The sequence below is a fragment of the Engystomops pustulosus genome, chromosome 7, assembly GCF_040894005.1.
Source record: "Engystomops pustulosus chromosome 7, aEngPut4.maternal, whole genome shotgun sequence".
Lineage (NCBI taxonomy): Eukaryota > Metazoa > Chordata > Amphibia > Anura > Leptodactylidae > Engystomops > Engystomops pustulosus.
Window position 1 is genome coordinate 2,108,610 of NC_092417.1, and position 23,886 is coordinate 2,132,495.

Below are 23,886 nucleotides of genomic sequence, written 5' to 3' on the forward strand. Positions count from 1 at the left end.
GTGTAAGATGTGATGTAGCAGAGCTGTGATTGCAGCTCTGGAAGTGATTGGAGTGTAAGGTGTGGTGTAGCAGAGCTGTGATTGCAGCTCTGGAAGTGATTGAAGTGTAAGGTGTGGTGTAGCAGAACTCTTAATGCAGCTCTGGAAGTGATTGGAGTAGACACGTTTGGGGGGTATTGCTCCATTGTGTGACCCCCCCCCCCTCACCTTCTTTGTTGTTATCAGGAACCTCCCTTGGGGCAACTACCCCCCTGACTCCTCCCAGATGCACCACCTGCCGAGCGCCCTGAACAGGTGAAGCACCCATTCATCTACTGCCCCTCCCCCATGGCAGATGCCCGCTCTGTGCCCGCTCTCCATGTCGCCCCCTTGTGTCTGACGCTGTTCTGTCTCCTCCATCAGAACAAACTCTGACTCTGCCCTGCACACCAGTGTGATGCACCCCGCCACCCAGGAGCCGTACCCTGCGCCCCCCCAGGGGCCCCCTGCTGCCACCCGGAGGACTGGTAAGCACCCACAGGCGTGTATGTAACAGCAGCACAGAGGATTTCAGTCACCTCTATAATCCTGTCCTCTGCAGCCTTCCTGTTCAGTGTCCCAGCCATCGAGGAGTCTCAGGCGGATGGCACCAACCTGCTGAGCCCGTGTGACCCCAAGAAGGTGAGTGCCCCCCCTGTACATGTGCCAGTGTCCCCCGCTGTGCCCGCTCTTTACATGCGTGTAACGTGTCTGGTGCCCGCTCTGTACATGTGTGTAACGTGTCCTGTGCCCGCTCTGTACATGTGTGTAACGTGTCCTGTGCCCGCTCTGTACATGTGTGTAACGTGTCCTGTGCCCGCTCTGTACATGTGTGTAACGTGTCCTGTGCCCGCTCTGTACGTGCGTGTAACGTGTCCTGTGCCCGCTCTGTACATGTGTGTAACGTGTCTGGTGCCCGCTCTGTACATGCGTGTAACGTGTCCTGTGCCCGCTCTGCACGTGCGTGTAACGTGTCCTGTGCCCGCTCTGTACATGTGTGTAACGTGTCCTGTGCCCGCTCTGTACATGTGTGTAACGTGTCCTGTGCCCGCTCTGTACGTGCGTGTAACGTGTCCTGTGCCCGCTCTGTACATGCGTGTAACGTGTCCTGTGCCCGCTCTGCACGTGCGTGTAACGTGTCCTGTGCCCGCTCTGCACGTGCGTGTAACGTGTCCTGTGCCCGCTCTGCACGTGCGTGTAACGTGTCCTGTGCCCGCTCTGTACATGTGTGTAACGTGTCCTGTGCCCGCTCTGTACATGTGTGTAACGTGTCCTGTGCCCGCTCTGTACGTGCGTGTAACGTGTCCTGTGCCCGCTCTGTACGTGCGTGTAACGTGTCCTGTGCCCGCTCTGTACGTGCGTGTAACGTGTCCTGTGCCCGCTCTGTACGTGCGTGTAACGTGTCCTGTGCCCGCTCTGTACGTGCGTGTAACGTGTCCTGTGCCCGCTCTGTACGTGCGTGTAACGTGTCCTGTGCCCGCTCTGTACGTGCGTGTAACGTGTCCTGTGCCTGCTCTGTACGTGCGTGTAACGTGTCCTGTGCCCGCTCTGTACGTGCGTGTAACGTGTCCTGTGCCCGCTCTGTACATGTGTGTAACGTGTCCTGTGCCCGCTCTGTACATGTGTGTAACGTGTCCTGTGCCCGCTCTGTACATGCGTGTAACGTGTCCTGTGCCCGCTCTGCACATGCGTGTTACGTGCCCCGAGGCCGCTCTGTACGTGCGTGTAACGTGTCCTGTGCCCGCTCTGTACGTGCGTGTAACGTGTCCTGTGCCCGCTCTGTACGTGCGTGTAACGTGTCCTGTGCCCGCTCTGTACATGCGTGTAACGTGTCCTGTGCCCGCTCTGTACATGCGTGTAACGTGTCCGGTGCCCGCTCTGTTCGTGCGTGTAACGTGTCCTGTGCCCGCTCTGTACATGTGTGTAACGTGTCCTGTGCCCGCTCTGTACATGTGTGTAACGTGTCCGGTGCCCGCTCTGCACGTGCGTGTAACGTGTCCTGTGCCCGCTCTGCACGTGCGTGTAACGTGTCCTGTGCCCGCTCTGTACATGTGTGTAACGTGTCCTGTGCCCGCTCTGTACATGCGTGTAACGTGTCCGGTGCCCGCTCTGTACATGCGTGTAACGTGTCCCTTTTCCCCTCTCCGCAGCTGTCCTCGGCCTCCGCGCGCCCCAAGTCCTGTGAGGTCCCCGGGATCAGGTGAGTCCCGGCCTGCGGGCTGTACCATCTGCCATATACAGGGGGGAGGTTTCTCATGCGCTGTGCTTGTATTTCAGCATTTATCCCTCCATGGATCAGCCGTCCAGCGTCCCCCCCATCACCTCTGTACTGAACACTGGGGGGTCTCTGCCCGACCTGACAAACCTGCACTTCCCCTCCCCCCTCCCCACCCCCCTGGACCCTGATGAAGCCGGATACAGCAGCACCGGAAACCTGACCAGGACCCACCTGGGGATCAGCAGGGGCGGCCTACCCCCGAGCTACAGCTCTTCAGGTACTACCACTCCCAGCATACCCCCCAGCTACAGCTCTTCAGGTACTACCACTCCCAGCATACCCCCCAGCTACAGCTCTTCAGGTACTACCACTCCCAGCATACCCCCCAGCTACAGCTCTTCAGGTACTACCACTCCCAGCATACCCCCCAGCTACAGCTCTTCAGGTACTACCACTCCCAGCATACCCCCCAGCTACAGCTCTTCAGGTACTATCACTCCCAGCATACCCCCCAGCTACAGCTCTTCAGGTACTATCACTCCCAGCATACCCCCCAGCTACAGCTCTTCAGGTACTACCACTCCCAGCATACCCCCCAGCTACAGCTCTTCAGGTACTACCACTCCCAGCATACCCCCCAGCTACAGCTCTTCAGGTACTACCACTCCCAGCATACCCCCCAGCTACAGCTCTTCAGGTACTATCACTCCCAGCATACCCCCCAGCTACAGCTCTTCAGGTACTACCACACCACTACTACTCCCAGCATACCCCCCAGCTACAGCTCTTCAGGTACTACCACACCACTACTACTCCCAGCATACCCCCCAGCTACAGCTCTTCAGGTACTACCACACCACTACTACTCCCAGCATACCCCCCAGCTACAGCTCTTCAGGTACTACCACACCACTACTACTCCCAGCATACCCCCCAGCTACAGCTCTTCAGGTACTACCACACCACTACTACTCCCAGCATACCCCCCAGCTACAGCTCTTCAGGTACTACCACACCACTACTACTCCCAGCATACCCCCCAGCTACAGCTCTTCAGGTACTACCACACCACTACTACTCCCAGCATACCCCCCAGCTACAGCTCTTCAGGTACTACCACACCACTACTACTCCCAGCATACCCCCCAGCTACAGCTCTTCAGGTACTACCACACCACTACTACTCCCAGCATACCCCCCAGCTACAGCTCTTCAGGTACTACCACACCACTACTACTCCCAGCATACCCCCCAGCTACAGCTCTTCAGGTACTACCACACCACTACTACTCCCAGCATACCCCCCAGCTACAGCTCTCCAGGTACTACCACACCACTACTACTCCCAGCATACCCCCCAGCTACAGCTCTTCAGGTACTACCACACCACTACTACTCCCAGCATACCCCCCAGCTACAGCTCTTCAGGTACTACCACACCACTACTACTCCCAGCATACCCCCCAGCTACAGCTCTTCAGGTACTACCACACCACTACTACTCCCAGCATACCCCCCAGCTACAGCTCTTCAGGTACTACCACACCACTACTACTCCCAGCATACCCCCCAGCTACAGCTCTTCAGGTACTACCACACCACTACTACTCCCAGCATACCCCCCAGCTACAGCTCTTCAGGTACTACCACACCACTACTACTCCCAGCATACCCCCCAGCTACAGCTCTTCAGGTACTACCACACCACTACTACTCCCAGCATACCCCCCAGCTACAGCTCTTCAGGTACTACCACACCACTACTACTCCCAGCATACCACCCAGCTACAGCTCTTCAGGTACTACCACACCACTACTACTCCCAGCATACCCCCCAGCTACAGCTCTTCAGGTACTACCACACCACTACTACTCCCAGCATACCCCCCAGCTACAGCTCTTCAGGTACTACCACACCACTACTACTCCCAGCATACCCCCCAGCTACAGCTCTTCAGGTACTACCACACCACTACTACTCCCAGCATACCCCCCAGCTACAGCTCTTCAGGTACTACCACACTACTACTACTCCCAGCATACCCCCCAGCTACAGCTCTTCAGGTACTACCACACCACTACTACTCCCAGCATACCCCCCAGCTACAGCTCTTCAGGTACTACCACACCACTACTACTCCCAGCATACCCCCCAGCTACAGCTCTTCAGGTACTACCACACCACTACTACTCCCAGCATACCCCCCAGCTACAGCTCTTCAGGTACTACCACACCACTACTACTCCCAGCATAGCTCCCAGCTACAGCTCTTCAGGTACTACCACACCACTACTACTCCCAGCATACCCCCCAGCTACAGCTCTCCAGGTACTACCACACCACTACCACTCCCAGCATACCCCCCAGCTACAGCTCTTCAGGTACTACCACACCACTACTACTCCCAGCATACCCCGAGCTACAGCTCTTCAGGTACTACCACACCACTACTACTCCCAGCTTACCCCCCAGCTACAGCTCTTCAGGTACTACCACACCACTACTACTCCCAGCATACCTCCCAGCTACAGCTCTCCAGCTACAGCTCTTCAGGTACTACCACACCACTACTACTCCCAGCATACCCCCGAACTACAGCTCTTCAGGTACTACCTCACCACTACTACTCCCAGCATACCCCGAGCTACAGCTCTTCAGGTACTACCACACAACTACTACTCCCAGCATACCCCGAGCTACAGCTCTCCAGGTACTACCACACAACTACTACTCCCAGCATACTCCCCAGCTTCAGCTCTTCAGGTACTACCACACCACTACTACTCCCAGCATACCCCCCAGCTACAGCTCTTCAGGTACTACCACACCACTACTACTCCCAGCATAGCTCCCAGCTACAGCTCTTCAGGTACTACCACACCACTACTACTCCCAGCATACCCCCCAGCTACAGCTCTTCAGGTACTACCACACCACTACTACTCCCAGCATACCCCCCAGCTACAGCTCTTCAGGTACTACCACACCACTACTACTCCCAGCATACCCCCCAGCTACAGCTCTTCAGGTACTACCACACCACTACTACTCCCAGCATAGCTCCCAGCTACAGCTCTTCAGGTACTACCACACAACTACTACTCCCAGCATACTCCCCAGCTTCAGCTCTTCAGGTACTACCACACCACTACTACTCCCAGCATACCCCCCAGCTACAGCTCTCCAGGTACTACCACACCACTACCACTCCCAGCATACCCCCCAGCTACAGCTCTTCAGGTACTACCACACCACTACTACTCCCAGCATACCCCCCAGCTACAGCTCTTCAGGTACTACCACACCACTACTACTCCCAGCATACCCCGAGCTACAGCTCTCCAGGTACTACCACACAACTACTACTCCCAGCATACTCCCCAGCTACAGCTTTTCAGGTACGACCACACAACTACTACTCCCAGCTTACCTCGAGCTACAGCTCTTCAGGTACTACCACACCACTACTACTCCCAGCATACCTCCCAGCTACAGCTCTCCAGCTACAGCTCTTCAGGTACTACCACACAACTACTACTCCCAGCTTACCCCGAGCTACAGCTCTCCAGGTACTACCACACAACTACTACTCCCAGCATACCCCCCAGCTACAGCTCTTCAGGTACTACCACACCACTACTACTCCCAGCATACCCCCCAGCTACAGCTCTTCAGGTACTACCACACTACTACTACTCCCAGCATACCCCCCAGCTACAGCTCTTCAGGTACTACCACACCACTACTACTCCCAGCATACCCCCCAGCTACAGCTCTTCAGGTACTACCACACCACTACTACTCCCAGCATACCCCCCAGCTACAGCTCTTCAGGTACTACCACACCACTACTACTCCCAGCATACCCCCCAGCTACAGCTCTTCAGGTACTACCACACCACTACTACTCCCAGCATAGCTCCCAGCTACAGCTCTTCAGGTACTACCACACCACTACTACTCCCAGCATACCCCCCAGCTACAGCTCTCCAGGTACTACCACACCACTACCACTCCCAGCATACCCCCCAGCTACAGCTCTTCAGGTACTACCACACCACTACTACTCCCAGCATACCCCGAGCTACAGCTCTTCAGGTACTACCACACCACTACTACTCCCAGCTTACCCCCCAGCTACAGCTCTTCAGGTACTACCACACCACTACTACTCCCAGCATACCTCCCAGCTACAGCTCTCCAGCTACAGCTCTTCAGGTACTACCACACCACTACTACTCCCAGCATACCCCCGAACTACAGCTCTTCAGGTACTACCTCACCACTACTACTCCCAGCATACCCCGAGCTACAGCTCTTCAGGTACTACCACACAACTACTACTCCCAGCATACCCCGAGCTACAGCTCTCCAGGTACTACCACACAACTACTACTCCCAGCATACTCCCCAGCTACAGCTTTTCAGGTACTACCACACCACTACTACTCCCAGCATACCCCCCAGCTACAGCTCTTCAGGTACTACCACACCACTACTACTCCCAGCATACCCCCCAGCTTCAGCTCTTCAGGTACTACCACACCACTACTACTCCCAGCATACCCCCCAGCTACAGCTCTTCAGGTACTACCACACCACTACTACTCCCAGCATAGCTCCCAGCTACAGCTCTTCAGGTACTACCACACCACTACTACTCCCAGCATACCCCCCAGCTACAGCTCTTCAGGTACGACCACACAACTACTACTCCCAGCTTACCTCGAGCTACAGCTCTTCAGGTACTACCACACCACTACTACTCCCAGCATACCTCCCAGCTACAGCTCTCCAGCTACAGCTCTTCAGGTACTACCACACAACTACTACTCCCAGCTTACCCCGAGCTACAGCTCTCCAGGTACTACCACACAACTACTACTCCCAGCATACCCCCCAGCTACAGCTCTTCAGGTACTACCACACCACTACTACTCCCAGCATACCCCCCAGCTACAGCTCTTCAGGTACTACCACACCACTACTACTCCCAGCATACCCCCCAGCTACAGCTCTTCAGGTACTACCACACCACTACTACTCCCAGCATACCCCCCAGCTACAGCTCTTCAGGTACTACCACACCACTACTACTCCCAGCATACCCCCCAGCTACAGCTCTTCAGGTACTACCACACCACTACTACTCCCAGCATACCCCCCAGCTACAGCTCTTCAGGTACTACCACACAACTACTACTCCCAGCTTACCCCGAGCTACAGCTCTTCAGGTACTACCACACCACTACTACTCCCAGCATACCCCCCAGCTACAGCTCTTCAGGTACTACCACACCACTACTACTCCCAGCATACCCTTAACACTGCGCAGGGCCGCTTCTAGACAGTGGGGCCCTGGGCAAAACTAAAAGTGGTTCCCCAAAATAAAACTATTTTATGACCAGTCACAGTCAGTAAGAGCCCCTGTCCCGTCCCCCCCGTCCCCCCAGTACGATAAAACTGTAATATGGGAGAACCTTATAGGAGATAGATGATAGGGAGATTGATGGGCAGCACGGTGGCTCAGTGGTTAGCACTACAGCCTTGCAGCACGGTGCCTCAGTGGTTAGCACTACAGCCTTGCAGCACGGTGCCTCAGTGGTTAGCACTACAGCCTTGCAGCACGGTGCCTCAGTGGTTAGCACTACAGCCGTGCAGCGCTGGTCAACATCTGCAAAGAGTTTGTATGTTCTCTCTGTCTTTGCGTGGGTTTTCTCCGGGTCCTCCGGTTTCCATGGTGACAGGGACTGATGTGACAGCTCTGTATATAGACAGGGGATATATAGACAGGGGATATATAGACAGGAGATATATAGACATATATAGACAGGGGATATATAGACAGGGGATATATAGACAGGAGATATATAGACAGGAGATATATAGACAGGGGATATATAGACAGGGGATATATAGACATATATAGACAGGGGATATATAGACAGGGGATATATAGACAGGAGATATATAGACAGGGGATATATAGGCAGGGGATATATAGACAGGGGATATATAGACAGGGGATATATAGACATATATAGACAGGGGATATATAGACAGGGGATATATAGACAGGAGATATATAGACAGGAGATATATAGACATATATAGACAGGGGATATATAGACAGGGGATATATAGACAGGGGATATATAGACATATATAGACAGGGGATATATAGACAGGAGATATATAGACAGGGGATATATAGGCAGGGGATATATAGACATATATAGACAGGGGATATATAGACAGGGGATATATAGACAGGGGATATATAGACAGGGGATATATAGACAGGGGATATATAGACAGGGGATATATAGGCAGGGGATATATAGACAGGGGATATATAGGCAGGGGATATATAGGCAGGGGATATATAGACAGGGGATATATAGACAGGGGATATATAGACAGGGGATATATAGACAGGGGATATATAGGCAGGGGATATATAGACAGGAGATATATAGACATATATAGGCAGGGGATATATAGGCAGGGGATATATAGGCAGGGGATATATAGGCGGGGGATATATAGACGGGGGATGTATAGACGGGGGATGTATAGACGGGGGATGTATAGACAGAAACTATGTTTCTAAGTGTCAGGAAAACGGAGATATTAACTGTTAATCTGCCGTCGGGAGTGATTTCTATATATATAAATGGCACCTGATATTCTCACTTTAAACCTGAATATCTCTGGATCCCTGGCACCTAGAAACACAATTCAAGATTCATTTGAAAGAAGAGATTCTCCCCTTTCAGGGGGCCCTGGGCAATTGCCTACTTTTCCAACCCATAGCGCCGGCCCTAACCCCCCCCCCCCCTCACCCCCCTTACACTGCACACACCACATCCTGCAGCGATCACCCTCCATGTGACTTGTGCCTCTGTCTTTTTGGTTGCAGGTTTCCCGTCCTCGTCCCCTGTTGTGAACCCTCTGAGCCGCCAGTCCCTGCAGTCATCGATGAGTAACCCCAACCTGCAGACCTCGCTCAGCAGCGCCTCCCTCCAGACCTCGCTCAGCAGCGCCTCCCTCCAGACGTCCTACAGTAACCCGTCCCTGCAGTCGTCGCTCAGCAGCCAGTCCCTGCCCTCATCGCTCAGCACTCAGTCCCTGTCACCCTCGGCCAGCAGCCACAGCCTGCCCTCTGCATACAGCACCCCGTCCTCCCCCTCCTCCTCCGCCTCCCCCCGCCGCAGGGTCCCCCTCAGCCCCCTGACACTGCCCATGGCCGGGGACTCCAGGAGGCCGCACCAGAAGCAGTTCTCTCCCACTATGTCCCCGACGCTGACCTCCATCACACAGGTAAGTGGGGGGAGAGGCCCCCGCACAGCCGTGTACCCCACCACCTCCTCTCATGTGTTCTGTCTGTTCTTGTAGGGGGTCCCACTGGATACCAGCAAGATGCCCCCCGAGCAGAGGCTGCCGCCTTACCATTATAGCCACCCAGGTCTACTGCACCAGAACCAGTCCAAGCAGCCCCAGCAACCTCTACAACAGAACCAGCAGCAGTCCCAGCAGCCTTTACCACAGAACCAGCACCAGCCTCAGCAACCTCTACAACAGAACCAGCCCCAGCCTCAGCAGCCTCTACAACAGAACCAGTTCCAGCCTCCACAGCATCAGACCCAGCAGGCTCTGCACCAATCCCAGCACCAGTTCCAGCAGCCTTCGCAACAGACTCGGCACCAGTCCCAGCAGCCTTTGCACCAGTCCCAGCAGCCTTTGCACCAGTCCCAGCAGCCTGTGCACCAGTCCCAGCAGCCTGTGCACCAGTCCCAGCAGCCTGTGCACCAGTCCCAGCAGCCTGTGCACCAGTCCCAGCAGCCTGTGCACCAGTCCCAGCAGCCTGTGCACCAGTCCCAGCAGCCTGTGCACCAGTCCCAGCAGTATCTGCACCAGTCCCAGCAGCCTTTGCACCAGTCCCAGCAGCCTGTGCACCAGTCCCAGCAGCCTGTGCACCAGTCCCAGCAGCCTGTGCACCAGTCCCAGCAGCCTGTGCACCAGTCCCAGCAGCCTGTGCACCAGTCCCAGCAGCCTGTGCACCAGTCCCAGCAGTATCTGCACCAGTCCCAGCAGCCTGCGAACCAGTCCCATAACCTTCAGCCACAGTTGCCTATGATGCAAACCCAGCAGCCATTGCATCAAGCCCCCCCATCAATGAACCAGCAGGGGCCGTCCATTCTGGAGGAGGTTTCCCAAAAGCCTTTGCTACAAATCTCCAACAAAAACAATGGTGGTCTTATGTCTGGTGTGCAGCCGTACCAGTACCAGCAGAACCTGGGCCCCTTCTACCAGCCGTCACTAGGAGACTACAATCTGGGCAGTGTAAGTTCCTGGTGGTCTCTGTGCTCCCCCGATATGCAGGAGGTGCAGTCTCTGCTCTGCTGTGTTCTCTCTGACCAGTCTCTGTTCTCTCTGACCAGTCTCTGCTCTCTCTGCAGTCTCTGACCAGTCTCTGTTCTCTCTGCAGTCTCTGACCAGTCTCTGTTCTCTCTGCAGTCTCTGACCAGTCTCTGTTCTCTCTGCAGTCTCTGACCAGTCTCTGTTCTCTCTGCAGTCTCTGACCAGTCTCTGTTCTCTCTGCAGTCTCTGACCAGTCTCTGTTCTCTCTGCAGTCTCTGTTCTCTCTGACCAGTCTCTGCTCTCTCTGCAGTCTCTGACCAGTCTCTGTTCTCTCTGCAGTCTCTGACCAGTCTCTGTTCTCTCTGCAGTCTGTGACCAGTCTCTGTTCTCTCTGACCAGTCTCTGACCAGTCTCTGTTCTCTCTGCAGTCTGTGACCAGTCTCTGTTCTCTCTGACCAGTCTCTGCTCTCTCTGCAGTCTCTGACCAGTCTCTGTTCTCTCTGCAGTCTCTGACCAGTCTCTGTTCTCTCTGCAGTCTCTGACCAGTCTCTGTTCTCTCTGCAGTCTCTGACCAGTCTCTGTTCTCTCTGACCAGTCTCTGTTCTCTCTGCAGTCTCTGACCAGTCTCTGTTCTCTCTGCAGTCTCTGACCAGTCTCTGTTCTCTCTGCAGTCTCTGACCAGTCTCTGTTCTCTCTGCAGTCTCTGACCAGTCTCTGTTCTCTCTGCAGTCTCTGACCAGTCTCTGTTCTCTCTGCAGTCTCTGACCAGTCTCTGTTCTCTCTGCAGTCTCTGTTCTCTCTGCAGTCTCTGACCAGTCTCTGTTCTCTCTGACCAGTCTCTGCTCTCTCTGACCAGTCTCTGTTCTCTCTGCAGTCTCTGACCAGTCTCTGTTCTCTCTGCAGTCTCTGACCAGTCTCTGTTCTCTCTGCAGTCTCTGACCAGTCTCTGTTCTCTCTGCAGTCTCTGACCAGTCTCTGTTCTCTCTGCAGTCTCTGACCAGTCTCTGTTCTCTCTGCAGTCTCTGACCAGTCTCTGTTCTCTCTGCAGTCTCTGACCAGTCTCTGTTCTCTCTGCAGTCTCTGACCAGTCTCTGTTCTCTCTGCAGTCTCTGACCAGTCTCTGTTCTCTCTGCAGTCTCTGACCAGTCTCTGTTCTCTCTGCAGTCTCTGACCAGTCTCTGTTCTCTCTGCAGTCTCTGACCAGTCTCTGTTCTCTCTGCAGTCTCTGACCAGTCTCTGTTCTCTCTGCAGTCTCTGACCAGTCTCTGTTCTCTCTGCAGTCTCTGACCAGTCTCTGTTCTCTCTGCAGTCTCTGACCAGTCTCTGTTCTCTCTGCAGTCTCTGACCAGTCTCTGTTCTCTCTGCAGTCTCTGACCAGTCTCTGTTCTCTCTGCAGTCTCTGACCAGTCTCTGTTCTCTCTGCAGTCTCTGACCAGTCTCTGTTCTCTCTGCAGTCTCTGACCAGTCTCTGTTCTCTCTGCAGTCTCTGACCAGTCTCTGTTCTCTCTGCAGTCTCTGACCAGTCTCTGTTCTCTCTGCAGTCTCTGACCAGTCTCTGCAGTCTCTGACCAGTCTCTGTTCTCTCTGCAGTCTCTGACCAGTCTCTGTTCTCTCTGCAGTCTCTGACCAGTCTCTGTTCTCTCTGACCAGTCTCTGACCAGTCTCTGTTCTCTCTGCAGTCTCTGACCAGTCTCTGTTGTCTCTGACCAGTCTCTGTTGTCTCTGACCAGTCTCTGTTGTCTCTGACCAGTCTCTGTTGTCTCTGACCAGTCTCTGTTGTCTCTGACCAGTCTCTGTTGTCTCTGACCAGTCTCTGTTGTCTCTGACCAGTCTCTGTTGTCTCTGACCAGTCTCTGTTGTCTCTGACCAGTCTCTGTTGTCTCTGACCAGTCTCTGTTGTCTCTGTTCAGTCTCTGTTGTCTCTGCAGTCTCTGCTCAGTCTCTGTTCTCTCTGCAGTCTCTGCTCAGTCTCTGTTCTCTCTGCAGTCTCTGCTCAGTCTCTGTTCTCTCTGCAGTCTCTGCTCAGTCTCTGTTCTCTCTGCAGTCTCTGTTCTCTCTGCAGTCTCTGTTCTCTCTGCAGTCTCTGTTCTCTCTGCAGTCTCTGTTCTCTCTGCTCAGTCTCTGACCAGTCTCTGTTCTCTCTGCAGTCTCTGCTCAGCAGTCTGTTTGATGACTGTGATCTGCAGCTGTCGGCGCAGCAGGCCAGCACTCTGTCACAGCAGGTACGGTGCAGGCCCAGCAGGGGGCGCTCTCCGTGTACTTAGGAGGAGGCTGAATTGTGTGTCTCTGCTTAGTTTGAACAGTGCAACATGGTGGACGGCGGGCGGCTGGGCCTCAGCGGGAGCTGCTTTCCCGGGGAGTTTCCTCCGCTGCAGAACGCCGGCTCATCACCGTCTCTGAAGAAATTCACCAACTGCAATCGTCATGAGCCCATCCCCGACATCATCCTGACAGGTGACGCTCCTTATCCCCTCATTGCCTCCCCACACCCCGGCCCTCCCCCATCATGTAGCAGGTCTTCCCTCCAGGCTAGGCTGGTCTCCCCTCTTCCTCTAGCTGTGGTTTCCCCTTCCTGTCTAACCCCACCCCTCCCACAGCCCGCCTTCCCCCCCTCCCGTGGCCCGTTGCCCGCTGCCCGCCTCCCCCTCCTGTGGCCCGCCTCCCCTCCCCGTGGCCAGCCTCCCCTGTACTCACCGTCTTCCTCCTTCCCTCTAGCTGTGGACTCCCCTCCTCCCGTGGCCGGCCTCCCCTGTACTCACCTTCTTCCTCCTTCCCTCTAGCTGTGGACTCCCCTCCTCCCGTGGCCCGCCTCCCCTGTACTCTAGCTGTGGACTCCCCTCCTCCCGTGGCCGGCCTCCCCTGTACTCTAGCTGTGGACTCCCCTCCTCCCGTGGCCGGCCTCCCCTGTACTCACCTTCTTCCTCCTTCCCTCTAGCTGTGGACTCCCCTCCTCCCGTGGCCGGCCTCCCCTGTACTCTAGCTGTGGACTCCCCTCCTCCCGTGGCCGGCCTCCCCTGTACTCACCCTCTTCCTCCTTCCCTCTAGCTGTGGACTCCCCTCCTCCCGTGGCCGGCCTCCCCTGTACTCACCCTCTTCCTCCTTCCCTCTAGCTGTGGACTCCCCTCCTCCCGTGGCCGGCCTCCCCTGTACTCACCCTCTTCCTCCTTCCCTCTAGCTGTGGACTCCCCTCCTCCCGTGGCCGGCCTCCCCTGTACTCACCTTCTTCCTCCTTCCCTCTAGCTGTGGACTCCCCTCCTCCCGTGGCCGGCCTCCCCTGTACTCACCTTCTTCCTCCTTCCCTCTAGCTGTGGACTCCCCTCCTCCCGTGGCCGGCCTCCCCTGTACTCTAGCTGTGGACTCCCCTCCTCCCGTGGCCGGCCTCCCCTGTACTCACCCTCTTCCTCCTTCCCTCTAGCTGTGGACTCCCCTCCTGGCTTCTCCAAGGAGATCACCAGCGCCTTGTCTGCGGTTCCCGGCTTTGAGATGGATGCGTCTCTGGGTCTGGATGAAGATCTTAATATCGAGCCCCTGACTCTGGACGGGTTGAATATGCTGAGCGACCCCTACGCCCCCCTGACGGACCCCCTGGTGGAGGACTCCTTCCGCTCTGACCGGCTGCAGTGAAGATATTGGGACACGAGAGAATTTGTATTCCTGTATTATAGCCCTCTGAGGCCGAGCACTTAGCGGAGGTGCGGGGTGGTCTCCGGCCTCCCCCCAGCAGTTAGCGGAGGTGCGGGGTGGTCTCCGGCCTCCCCCCAGCAGTTAGCGGAGGTGCAGGGTGGTCTCCGGCCTCCCCCCAGCAGTTAGCGGAGGTGCGGGGTGGTCTCCGGCCTCCCCCCAGCAGTTAGCGGAGGTGCGGGGTGGTCTCCGGCCTCCCCCCAGCAGTTAGCGGAGGTGCGGGTGGTCTCCGGCCTCCCCCAGCACTTAGCGGAGGTGCGGGGTGGTCTCCGGCCTCCCCCCAGCACTTAGCGGAGATGCGGGGTGGTCTCCGGCCTCCCCCCAGCACTTAGCGGAGGTGCGGGGTGGTCTCCGGCCTCCCCCCAGCACTTAGCGGAGGTGCGGGGTGGTCTCCGGCCTCCCCCCAGCAGTTAGCGGAGGTGCGGGGTGGTCTCCGGCCTCCCCCCAGCAGTTAGCGGAGATGCGGGGTGGTCTCCGGCCTCCCCCCAGCAGTTAGCGGAGGTGCGGGGTGGTCTCCGGCCTCCCCCCAGCAGTTAGCGGAGGTGCGGGGTGGTCTCCGGCCTCCCCCCAGCAGTTAGCGGAGGTGCGGGGTGGTCTCCGGCCTCCCCCCAGCAGTTAGCGGAGGTGCGGGGTGGTCTCCGGCCTCCCCCCAGCAGTTAGCGGAGGTGCGGGGTGGTCTCCGGCCTCCCCCCAGCAGTTAGCGGAGGTGCGGGGTGGTCTCCGGCCTCCCCCCAGCACTTAGCGGAGGTGCGGGGTGGTCTCCGGCCTCCCCCCAGCACTTAGCGGAGGTGCGGGGTGGTCTCCGGCCTCCCCCCAGCACTTAGCGGAGGTGCGGGGTGGTCTCCGGCCTCCCCCCAGCACTTAGCGGAGGTGCGGGGTGGTCTCCGGCCTCCCCCCAGCACTTAGCGGAGGTGCAGGGTGGTCTCCGGCCTCCCCCCAGCAGTTAGCGGAGGTGCGGGGTGGTCTCCGGCCTCCCCCCAGCACTTAGCGGAGGTGCGGGGTGGTCTCCGGCCTCCCCCCAGCACTTAGCGGAGATGCGGGGTGGTCTCCGGCCTCCCCCCAGCACTTAGTGGAGATGCGGGGTGGTCTCCGGCCTCCCCCCCAGCACTTAGTGGAGGTGCAGGGTGGTCTCCGGCCTCCCCCCAGCACTTAGCGGAGGTGCGGGTGGTCTCCGGCCTCCCCCCAGCACTTAGCGGAGGTGCGGGTGGTCTCCGGCCTCCCCCCAGCACTTGTCGCTGTCAGATGCCATTGATGACTGTGGTGCCCCCTATGAGGAGCCTGGTCCATGTGCCTTTACTGTGAGAGCGCCCCCTGTGGGCAGCCCCGGCCCTGCACCCGCTATCCTGGCGCCTCCGCCCTCACGTTACTTTTCTATATTTCTATGTTTTTTAGGTAAAAAGTATTTATTGACTCCTGATTTTGCAGGCAAAATATAGACGTGAGCGATGGAGCCGGACGTCGCCCTGAAGGACAATCCCCCCTTTTATATACGTGCTGTATAGATGTATATATTTCTATAGAAAGTCGTCCTTTTTATAAGATAGAAAAATAAATGAGAAAAATTATTGAGGTGCCGGAGTATAAATACAGTCTATAGGGGGAGGTGTCTATAGGGGGAGGCGCAGTGATCACCTGGAGGCGTCTATAGGGGGAGGCTCAGTGATTACATGTCTATAGGGGGGGTGTCTATAGGGGGAGGCTCAGTGATTACATGTATTACATTTCTATAGGGGGAGGTGCAGTGATTACATGTCTATAGGGGGTGCAGTGATTACATGTCTATAGGGGGAGGCTCAGTGATTACATGTATTACATTTCTATAGGGGAGGTGCAGTGATTACATGTCTATAGGGGGAGGTGCAGTGATTACATGTATTACATTTCTATAGGGGGAGGCGCAGTGATTACATGTCTATAGGGGGGGTGCAGTGATTACATGTCTATAGGGGGGGTGCAGTGATTACATGTCTATAGGGGGAGGTGCAGTGATTACATGTCTATAGGGGGAGGCTCAGTGATTACATGTATTACATTTCTATAGGGGGAGGCGCAGTGATTACATGTATTACATTTCTATAGGGGAGGTGCAGTGATTACATGTCTATAGGGGGAGGCGCAGTGATTACATGTATTACATTTCTATAGGGGGAGGCGCAGTGATTACATGTCTATAGGGGGAGGCGCAGTGATTACATGTATTACATTTCTATAGGGGGAGGTGCAGTGATTACATGTCTATAGGGGGAGGCGCAGTGATTACATGTATTACATTTCTATAGGGGGAGGTGCAGTGATTACATGTATTACATTTCTATAGGGGGAGGCGCAGTGATTACATGTATTACATTTCTATAGGGGAGGTGCAGTGATTACATGTCTATAGGGGGAGGTGCAGTGATTACATGTATTACATGTCTATAGGGGGAGGTGCAGTGATTACATGTCTATAGGGGGAGGCGCAGTGATTACATGTATTACATGTCTATAGGGGGAGGTGCAGTGATTACATGTCTATAGGGGGAGGCGCAGTGATTACATGTCTATAGGGGGAGGCGCAGTGATTACATGTCTATAGGGGGGTGCAGTGATTACATGTCTATAGGGGGAGGCTCAGTGATTACATGTATTACATTTCTATAGGGGAGGTGCAGTGATTACATGTCTATAGGGGGAGGTGCAGTGATTACATGTATTACATTTCTATAGGGGGAGGCGCAGTGATTACATGTCTATAGGGGGGTGCAGTGATTACATGTCTATAGGGGGGGTGCAGTGATTACATGTCTATAGGGGGGGTGCAGTGATTACATGTCTATAGGGGGAGGTGCAGTGATTACATGTCTATAGGGGGAGGCGCAGTGATTACATGTCTATAGGGGGGGTGCAGTGATTACATGTCTATAGGGGGAGGTGCAGTGATTACATGTCTATAGGGGGAGGCGCAGTGATTACATGTATTACATTTCTATAGGGGAGGTGCAGTGATTACATGTCTATAGGGGGAGGTGCAGTGATTACATGTATTACATGTCTATAGGGGGAGGTGCAGTGATTACATGTCTATAGGGGGAGGCGCAGTGATTACATGTATTACATGTCTATAGGGGGAGGTGCAGTGATTACATGTCTATAGGGGGAGGCGCAGTGATTACATGTCTATAGGGGGAGGCGCAGTGATTACATGTCTATAGGGGGGTGCAGTGATTACATGTCTATAGGGGGAGGCGCAGTGATTACATGCAACAACGGGAGGCGTCTATAGGGGGAGGCGCAGTGATTACATGTCTATAGGGGGAGGCGCAGTGATTACATGTCTATAGGGGGAGGCGCAGTGATTACATGTCTATAGGGGGAGGCGCAGTGATTACATGTCTATAGGGGGAGGTGCAATGATTACATGTATTACATGTCTATAGGGGAGGCGCAGTGATTACATGTCTATAGGGGGGTGCAGTGATTACATGTCTATAGGGGGAGGTGCAATGATTACATGTATTACATGTCTATAGGGGGAGGTGCAATGATTACATGTATTACATGTCTATAGGGGGAGGTGCAGTGATTACATGTCTATAGGGGGAGGCGCAGTGATTACATGTATTACATTTCTATAGGGGGAGGTGCAGTGATTACATGTCTATAGGGGGAGGCGCAGTGATTACATGCAACACCGGGAGGCGTCTATAGGGGGAGGCTCAGTGATTACATGTCTATAGGGGGAGGCGCAGTGATTACATGTATTACATTTCTATAGGGGGAGGCGCAGTGATTACATGTCTATAGGGGGAGGCGCAGTGATTACATGTATTACATTTCTATAGGGGGAGGTGCAGTGATTACATGTATTACATTTCTATAGGGGGAGGCGCAGTGTTACATGTATTACATTTCTATAGGGGGAGGTGCAGTGATTACATGTCTATAGGGGGAGGCGCAGTGATTACATGTATTACATTTCTATAGGGGGAGGTGCAGTGATTACATGTATTACATTTCTATAGGGGGAGGCGCAGTGATTACATGTATTACATTTCTATAGGGGGAGGTGCAGTGATTACATGTCTATAGGGGGAGGCGCAGTGATTACATGTATTACATTTCTATAGGGGGAGGTGCAGTGATTACATGTATTACATGTCTATAGGGGGAGGCGCAGTGTTACATGTATTACATTTCTATAGGGGGAGGTGCAGTGATTACATGTCTATAGGGGGAGGCGCAGTGATTACATGTATTACATTTCTATAGGGGGAGGTGCAGTGATTACATGTATTACATTTCTATAGGGGGAGGCGCAGTGATTACATGTATTAAATTTCTATAGGGGGAGGTGCAGTGATTACATGTATTACATTTCTATAGGGGGAGGCGCAGTGATTACATGCAACACCGGGAGGCGTCTATAGGGGGAGTTGCTGTTATTACATGTCATACCCGGATCCGCCTCTAGGTGTCAGTGTGACGATGGTTTCCCTGTGATTGGTGCGGCCTGCAGAAGGACTGGTCGCCTTGCAGCAGTAACACGGGGCCGCCGGCAGAGGTCACACCCGAGCTGTGATGTGCGTAGTAAGAGCCGCTCTAGCCACTGCAGGAGATATCTACGGTCTCCAGCGGGCGCTCTGTACCTCTGATACTTATCGCCAATCTCCGTGGTAACCGCAGCCGTCCTATCCCAGGTAAAGTCTCTATGGTGACCCGCAGCCTCTCTACACTAATGACAGCTCTATGGTGCAGAGACTGACAGGAGCGGAGACCGGGAGCCGCCACCGACATGTGAGGAGACCGCATATATATGTGTATGTACAGGAGACATGTGAGAGGACAGTGTATATATATATATATGTGTATGTACAGGAGACATGTGAGGGGACAGTGTATATATATATATATGTGTATGTACAGGAGACATGTGAGAGGACAGTGTATATATATATATATGTGTATGTACAGGAGACATGTGAGAGGACAGTGTATATATATATATATATATATGTGTATGTACAGGAGACATGTGAGAGGACAGTGTATATATATATATATATGTGTATGTACAGGAGACATGTGAGAGGACAGTGTATATATATATATATATGTGTATGTACAGGAGACATGTGAGAGGACAGTGTATATATATATATATGTGTGTATGTACAGGAGACATGTGAGAGGACAGTGTATATATATATATGTGTATGTACAGGAGACATGTGAGAGGACAGTGTATATATATATATATATGTGTATGTACAGGAGACATGTGAGAGGACAGTGTATATATATATATAGTGTATGTACAGGAGACATGTGAGAGGACAGTGTATATATATATATGTGTATGTACAGGAGACATGTGAGAGGACAGTGTATATATATATATATGTGTATGTACAGGAGACATGTGAGAGGACAGTGTATATATATATATATATATATATATATATATATATATATATATGTGTATGTACAGGAGACATGTGAGAGGACAGTGTATATATATATATGTGTATGTACAGGAGACATGTGAGAGGACAGTGTATATATATATATATGTGTATGTACAGGAGACATGTGAGAGGACAGTGTATATATATATATAATATATGTGTATGTACAGGAGACATGTGAGGGGACAGTGTGTATATATATATATATATGTGTATGTACAGGAGACATGTGAGAGGACAGTGTATATATATATATATGTGTATGTACAGGAGACATGTGAGAGGACAGTGTATATATATATATATATATATGTGTATGTACAGGAGACATGTGAGAGGACAGTGTATATATATATATGTGTATGTACAGGAGACATGTGAGAGGACAGTGTATATATATATATATGTGTATGTACAGGAGACATGTGAGAGGACAGTGTATATATATATATATATGTGTATGTACAGGAGACATGTGAGAGGACAGTGTATATATATATATATATGTGTATGTACAGGAGACATGTGAGAGGACAGTGTATATATATATATATATGTTATGTACAGGAGACATGTGAGAGGACAGTGTATATATATATATGTGTATGTACAGGAGACATGTGAGAGGACAGTGTATATATATATATATATGTGTATGTACAGGAGACATGTGAGAGGACAGTGTATATATATATATATATGTGTATGTACAGGAGACATGTGAGAGGACAGTGTATATATATATATATGTGTATGTACAGGAGACATGTGAGAGGACAGTGTATATATATATATATATATGTGTATGTACAGGAGACATGTGAGAGGACAGTGTATATATATATATGTGTATGTACAGGAGACATGTGAGAGGACAGTGTATTATATATATATGTGTATGTACAGGAGACATGTGAGAGGACAGTGTATATATATATATATATGTGTATGTACAGGAGACATGTGAGGGGACAGTGTATATATATAATATATATGTGTATGTACAGGAGACATGTGAGAGGACAGTGTATATATATATATATGTGTATGTACAGGAGACATGTGAGAGGACAGTGTATATATATATATATATGTGTATGTACAGGAGACAGGTGAGAGGACAGTGTATATATATTATATGTGTATGTACAGGAGACATGTGAGAGGACAGTGTATATATATATATATGTGTATGTACAGGAGACATGTGAGAGGACAGTGTATATATATATATATGTGTATGTACAGGAGACATGTGAGAGGACAGTGTATATATATATATATGTGTATGTACAGGAGACATGTGAGAGGACAGTGTATATATATATATATGTGTATGTACAGGAGACATGTGAGGGGACAGTGTATATATATATATATATGTGTATGTACAGGAGACATGTGAGGGGACAGTGTATATATATATGTGTGTATGTACAGAGACATGTGAGAGGACAGTGTATATATATATATATGTGTATGTACAGGAGACATGTGAGAGGACAGTGTATATATATATATATGTGTATGTACAGGAGACATGTGAGGGGACAGTGTATATATATATATGTGTATGTACAGGAGACATGTGAGGGGACAGTGTATATATATATATATGTGTATGTACAGGAGACATGTGAGAGGACAGTGTATATATATATATATGTGTATGTACAGGAGACATGTGAGGGGACAGTGTATATATATATATGTGTATGTACAGGAGACATGTGAGAGACAGTGTATATATATATATGTGTATGTACAGGAGACATGTGAGGGGACAGTGTATATATATATATGTGTATGTACAGGAGACATGTGAGGGGACAGTGTATATATATATATATGTGTATGTACAGGAGACATGTGAGAGGACAGTGTATATATATATATATGTGTATGTACAGGAGACATGTGAGGGACAGTGTATATATATATATGTGTATGTACAGGAGACATGTGAGAGGACAGTGTATATATATATATGTGTATGTACAGGAGACATGTGAGAGGACAGTGTATATATATATATATATATATGTGTATGTACAGGAGACATGTGAGGGGACAGTGTATATATATATATATGTGTATGTACAGGAGACATGTGAGGGGACAGTGTATATATATATATATGTGTATGTACAGGAGACATGTGAGGGGACAGTGTATATATATATATATGTGTATGTACAGGAGACATGTGAGAGGACAGTGTATATATATATATGTGTATGTACAGGAGACATGTGAGAGGACAGTGTATATATATATATATGTGTATGTACAGGAGACATGTGAGAGGACAGTGTATATATATATATATGTGTATGTACAGGAGACATGTGAGAGGACAGTGTATATATATATATATGTGTATGTACAGGAGACATGTGAGAGGACAGTGTATATATATATATATGTGTATGTACAGGAGACATGTGAGAGGACAGTGTATATATATATATATGTGTATGTACAGGAGACATGTGAGAGGACAGTGTATATATATATATATATGTGTATGTACAGGAGACATGTGAGAGGACAGTGTATATATATATATATATGTGTATGTACAGGAGACATGTGAGAGGACAGTGTGTATATATATATATGTGTATGTACAGGAGACATGTGAGAGGACAGTGTATATATATATATATATGTGTATGTACAGGAGACATGTGAGAGGACAGTGTATATATATATATATGTGTATGTACAGGAGACATGTGAGAGGACAGTGTATATATATATATATATATATATGTATGTACAGGAGACATGTGAGAGGACAGTGTATATATATATATATATGTATGTACAGGAGACATGTGAGAGGACAGTGTATATATATATATATATGTATGTACAGGAGACATGTGAGAGGACAGTGTATATATATATATATATGTGTATGTACAGGAGACATGTGAGAGGACAGTGTATATATATATATATATATGTGTATGTACAGGAGACATGTGAGAGGACAGTGTATATATATATATATGTGTATGTACAGGAGACATGTGAGAGGACAGTGTATATATATATATATGTGTATGTACAGGAGACATGTGAGAGGACAGTGTATATATATATATATATATATGTGTATGTACAGGAGACATGTGAGAGGACAGTGTATATATATATATATATGTGTATGTACAGGAGACATGTGAGAGGACAGTGTATATATATATATATGTGTATGTACAGGAGACATGTGAGAGGACAGTGTATATATATATATGTGTATGTACAGGAGACATGTGAGAGGACAGTGTATATATATATATATATGTGTATGTACAGGAGTCATGTGAGAGGACAGTGTATATATATATATATATGTATGTACAGGAGACATGTGAGAGGACAGTGTATATATATATATATATATGTGTATGTACAGGAGACATGTGAGAGGACAGTGTATATATATATATATATGTGTATGTACAGGAGACATGTGAGAGGACAGTGTATATATATATATATGTGTATGTACAGGAGACATGTGAGAGGACAGTGTATATATATATATATATGTGTATGTACAGGAGACATGTGAGAGGACAGTGTATATATATATATATGTGTATGTACAGGAGACATGTGAGAGGACAGTGTATATATATATATATATATGTGTATGTACAGGAGACATGTGAGAGGACAGTGTATATATATATATATGTGTATGTACAGGAGACATGTGAGAGGACAGTGTATATATATATATTATATATATGTATGTACAGGAGACATGTGAGAGGACAGTGTATATATATATATATGTGTATGTACAGGAGACATGTGAGAGGACAGTGTATATATATATATGTGTATGTACAGGAGACATGTGAGAGGACAGTGTATATATATATATATGTGTATGTACAGGAGACATGTGAGAGGACAGTGTATATATATATATATATGTGTATGTACAGGAGACATGTGAGAGGACAGTGTATATATATATATATGTGTATGTACAGGAGACATGTGAGAGGACAGTGTATATATATATATATGTGTATGTACAGGAGACATGTGAGAGGACAGTGTATATATATATATATATGTATGTACAGGAGACATGTGAGAGGACAGTGTATATATATATATATGTGTAATGTACA

The 23,886-nt window shown here is 50.5% G+C and overlaps 1 protein-coding gene across 2 annotated transcripts in view; it reads left to right on the forward strand.

Moving 5' to 3' along the window:
* Nucleotides 1-14,731, forward strand: part of CRTC2 (CREB regulated transcription coactivator 2) — a 36,391-nt gene extending 21,660 nt beyond the window's left edge. Inside the window, exons 7-16 of one of the 2 annotated variants that reach the window (XM_072114466.1) lie at nucleotides 226-294; nucleotides 403-506; nucleotides 581-660; nucleotides 2,169-2,218; nucleotides 2,296-2,513; nucleotides 9,160-9,560; nucleotides 9,636-10,583; nucleotides 12,749-12,823; nucleotides 12,896-13,055; nucleotides 14,017-14,730. In XM_072114466.1, coding sequence (XP_071970567.1) covers nucleotides 226-294; nucleotides 403-506; nucleotides 581-660; nucleotides 2,169-2,218; nucleotides 2,296-2,513; nucleotides 9,160-9,560; nucleotides 9,636-10,583; nucleotides 12,749-12,823; nucleotides 12,896-13,055; nucleotides 14,017-14,225 — 2,314 coding nt within the window. In that variant the 3' untranslated portion in view covers nucleotides 14,226-14,730. Of the gene's footprint in view, nucleotides 1-225; nucleotides 295-402; nucleotides 507-580; nucleotides 661-2,168; nucleotides 2,219-2,295; nucleotides 2,514-9,159; nucleotides 9,561-9,635; nucleotides 10,584-12,748; nucleotides 12,824-12,895; nucleotides 13,056-14,016 lie in introns of both variants that reach the window. The other variant, XM_072114467.1, reaches the window with a different exon arrangement.
* Nucleotides 14,732-23,886: the final 9,155 nt, after the last annotated feature.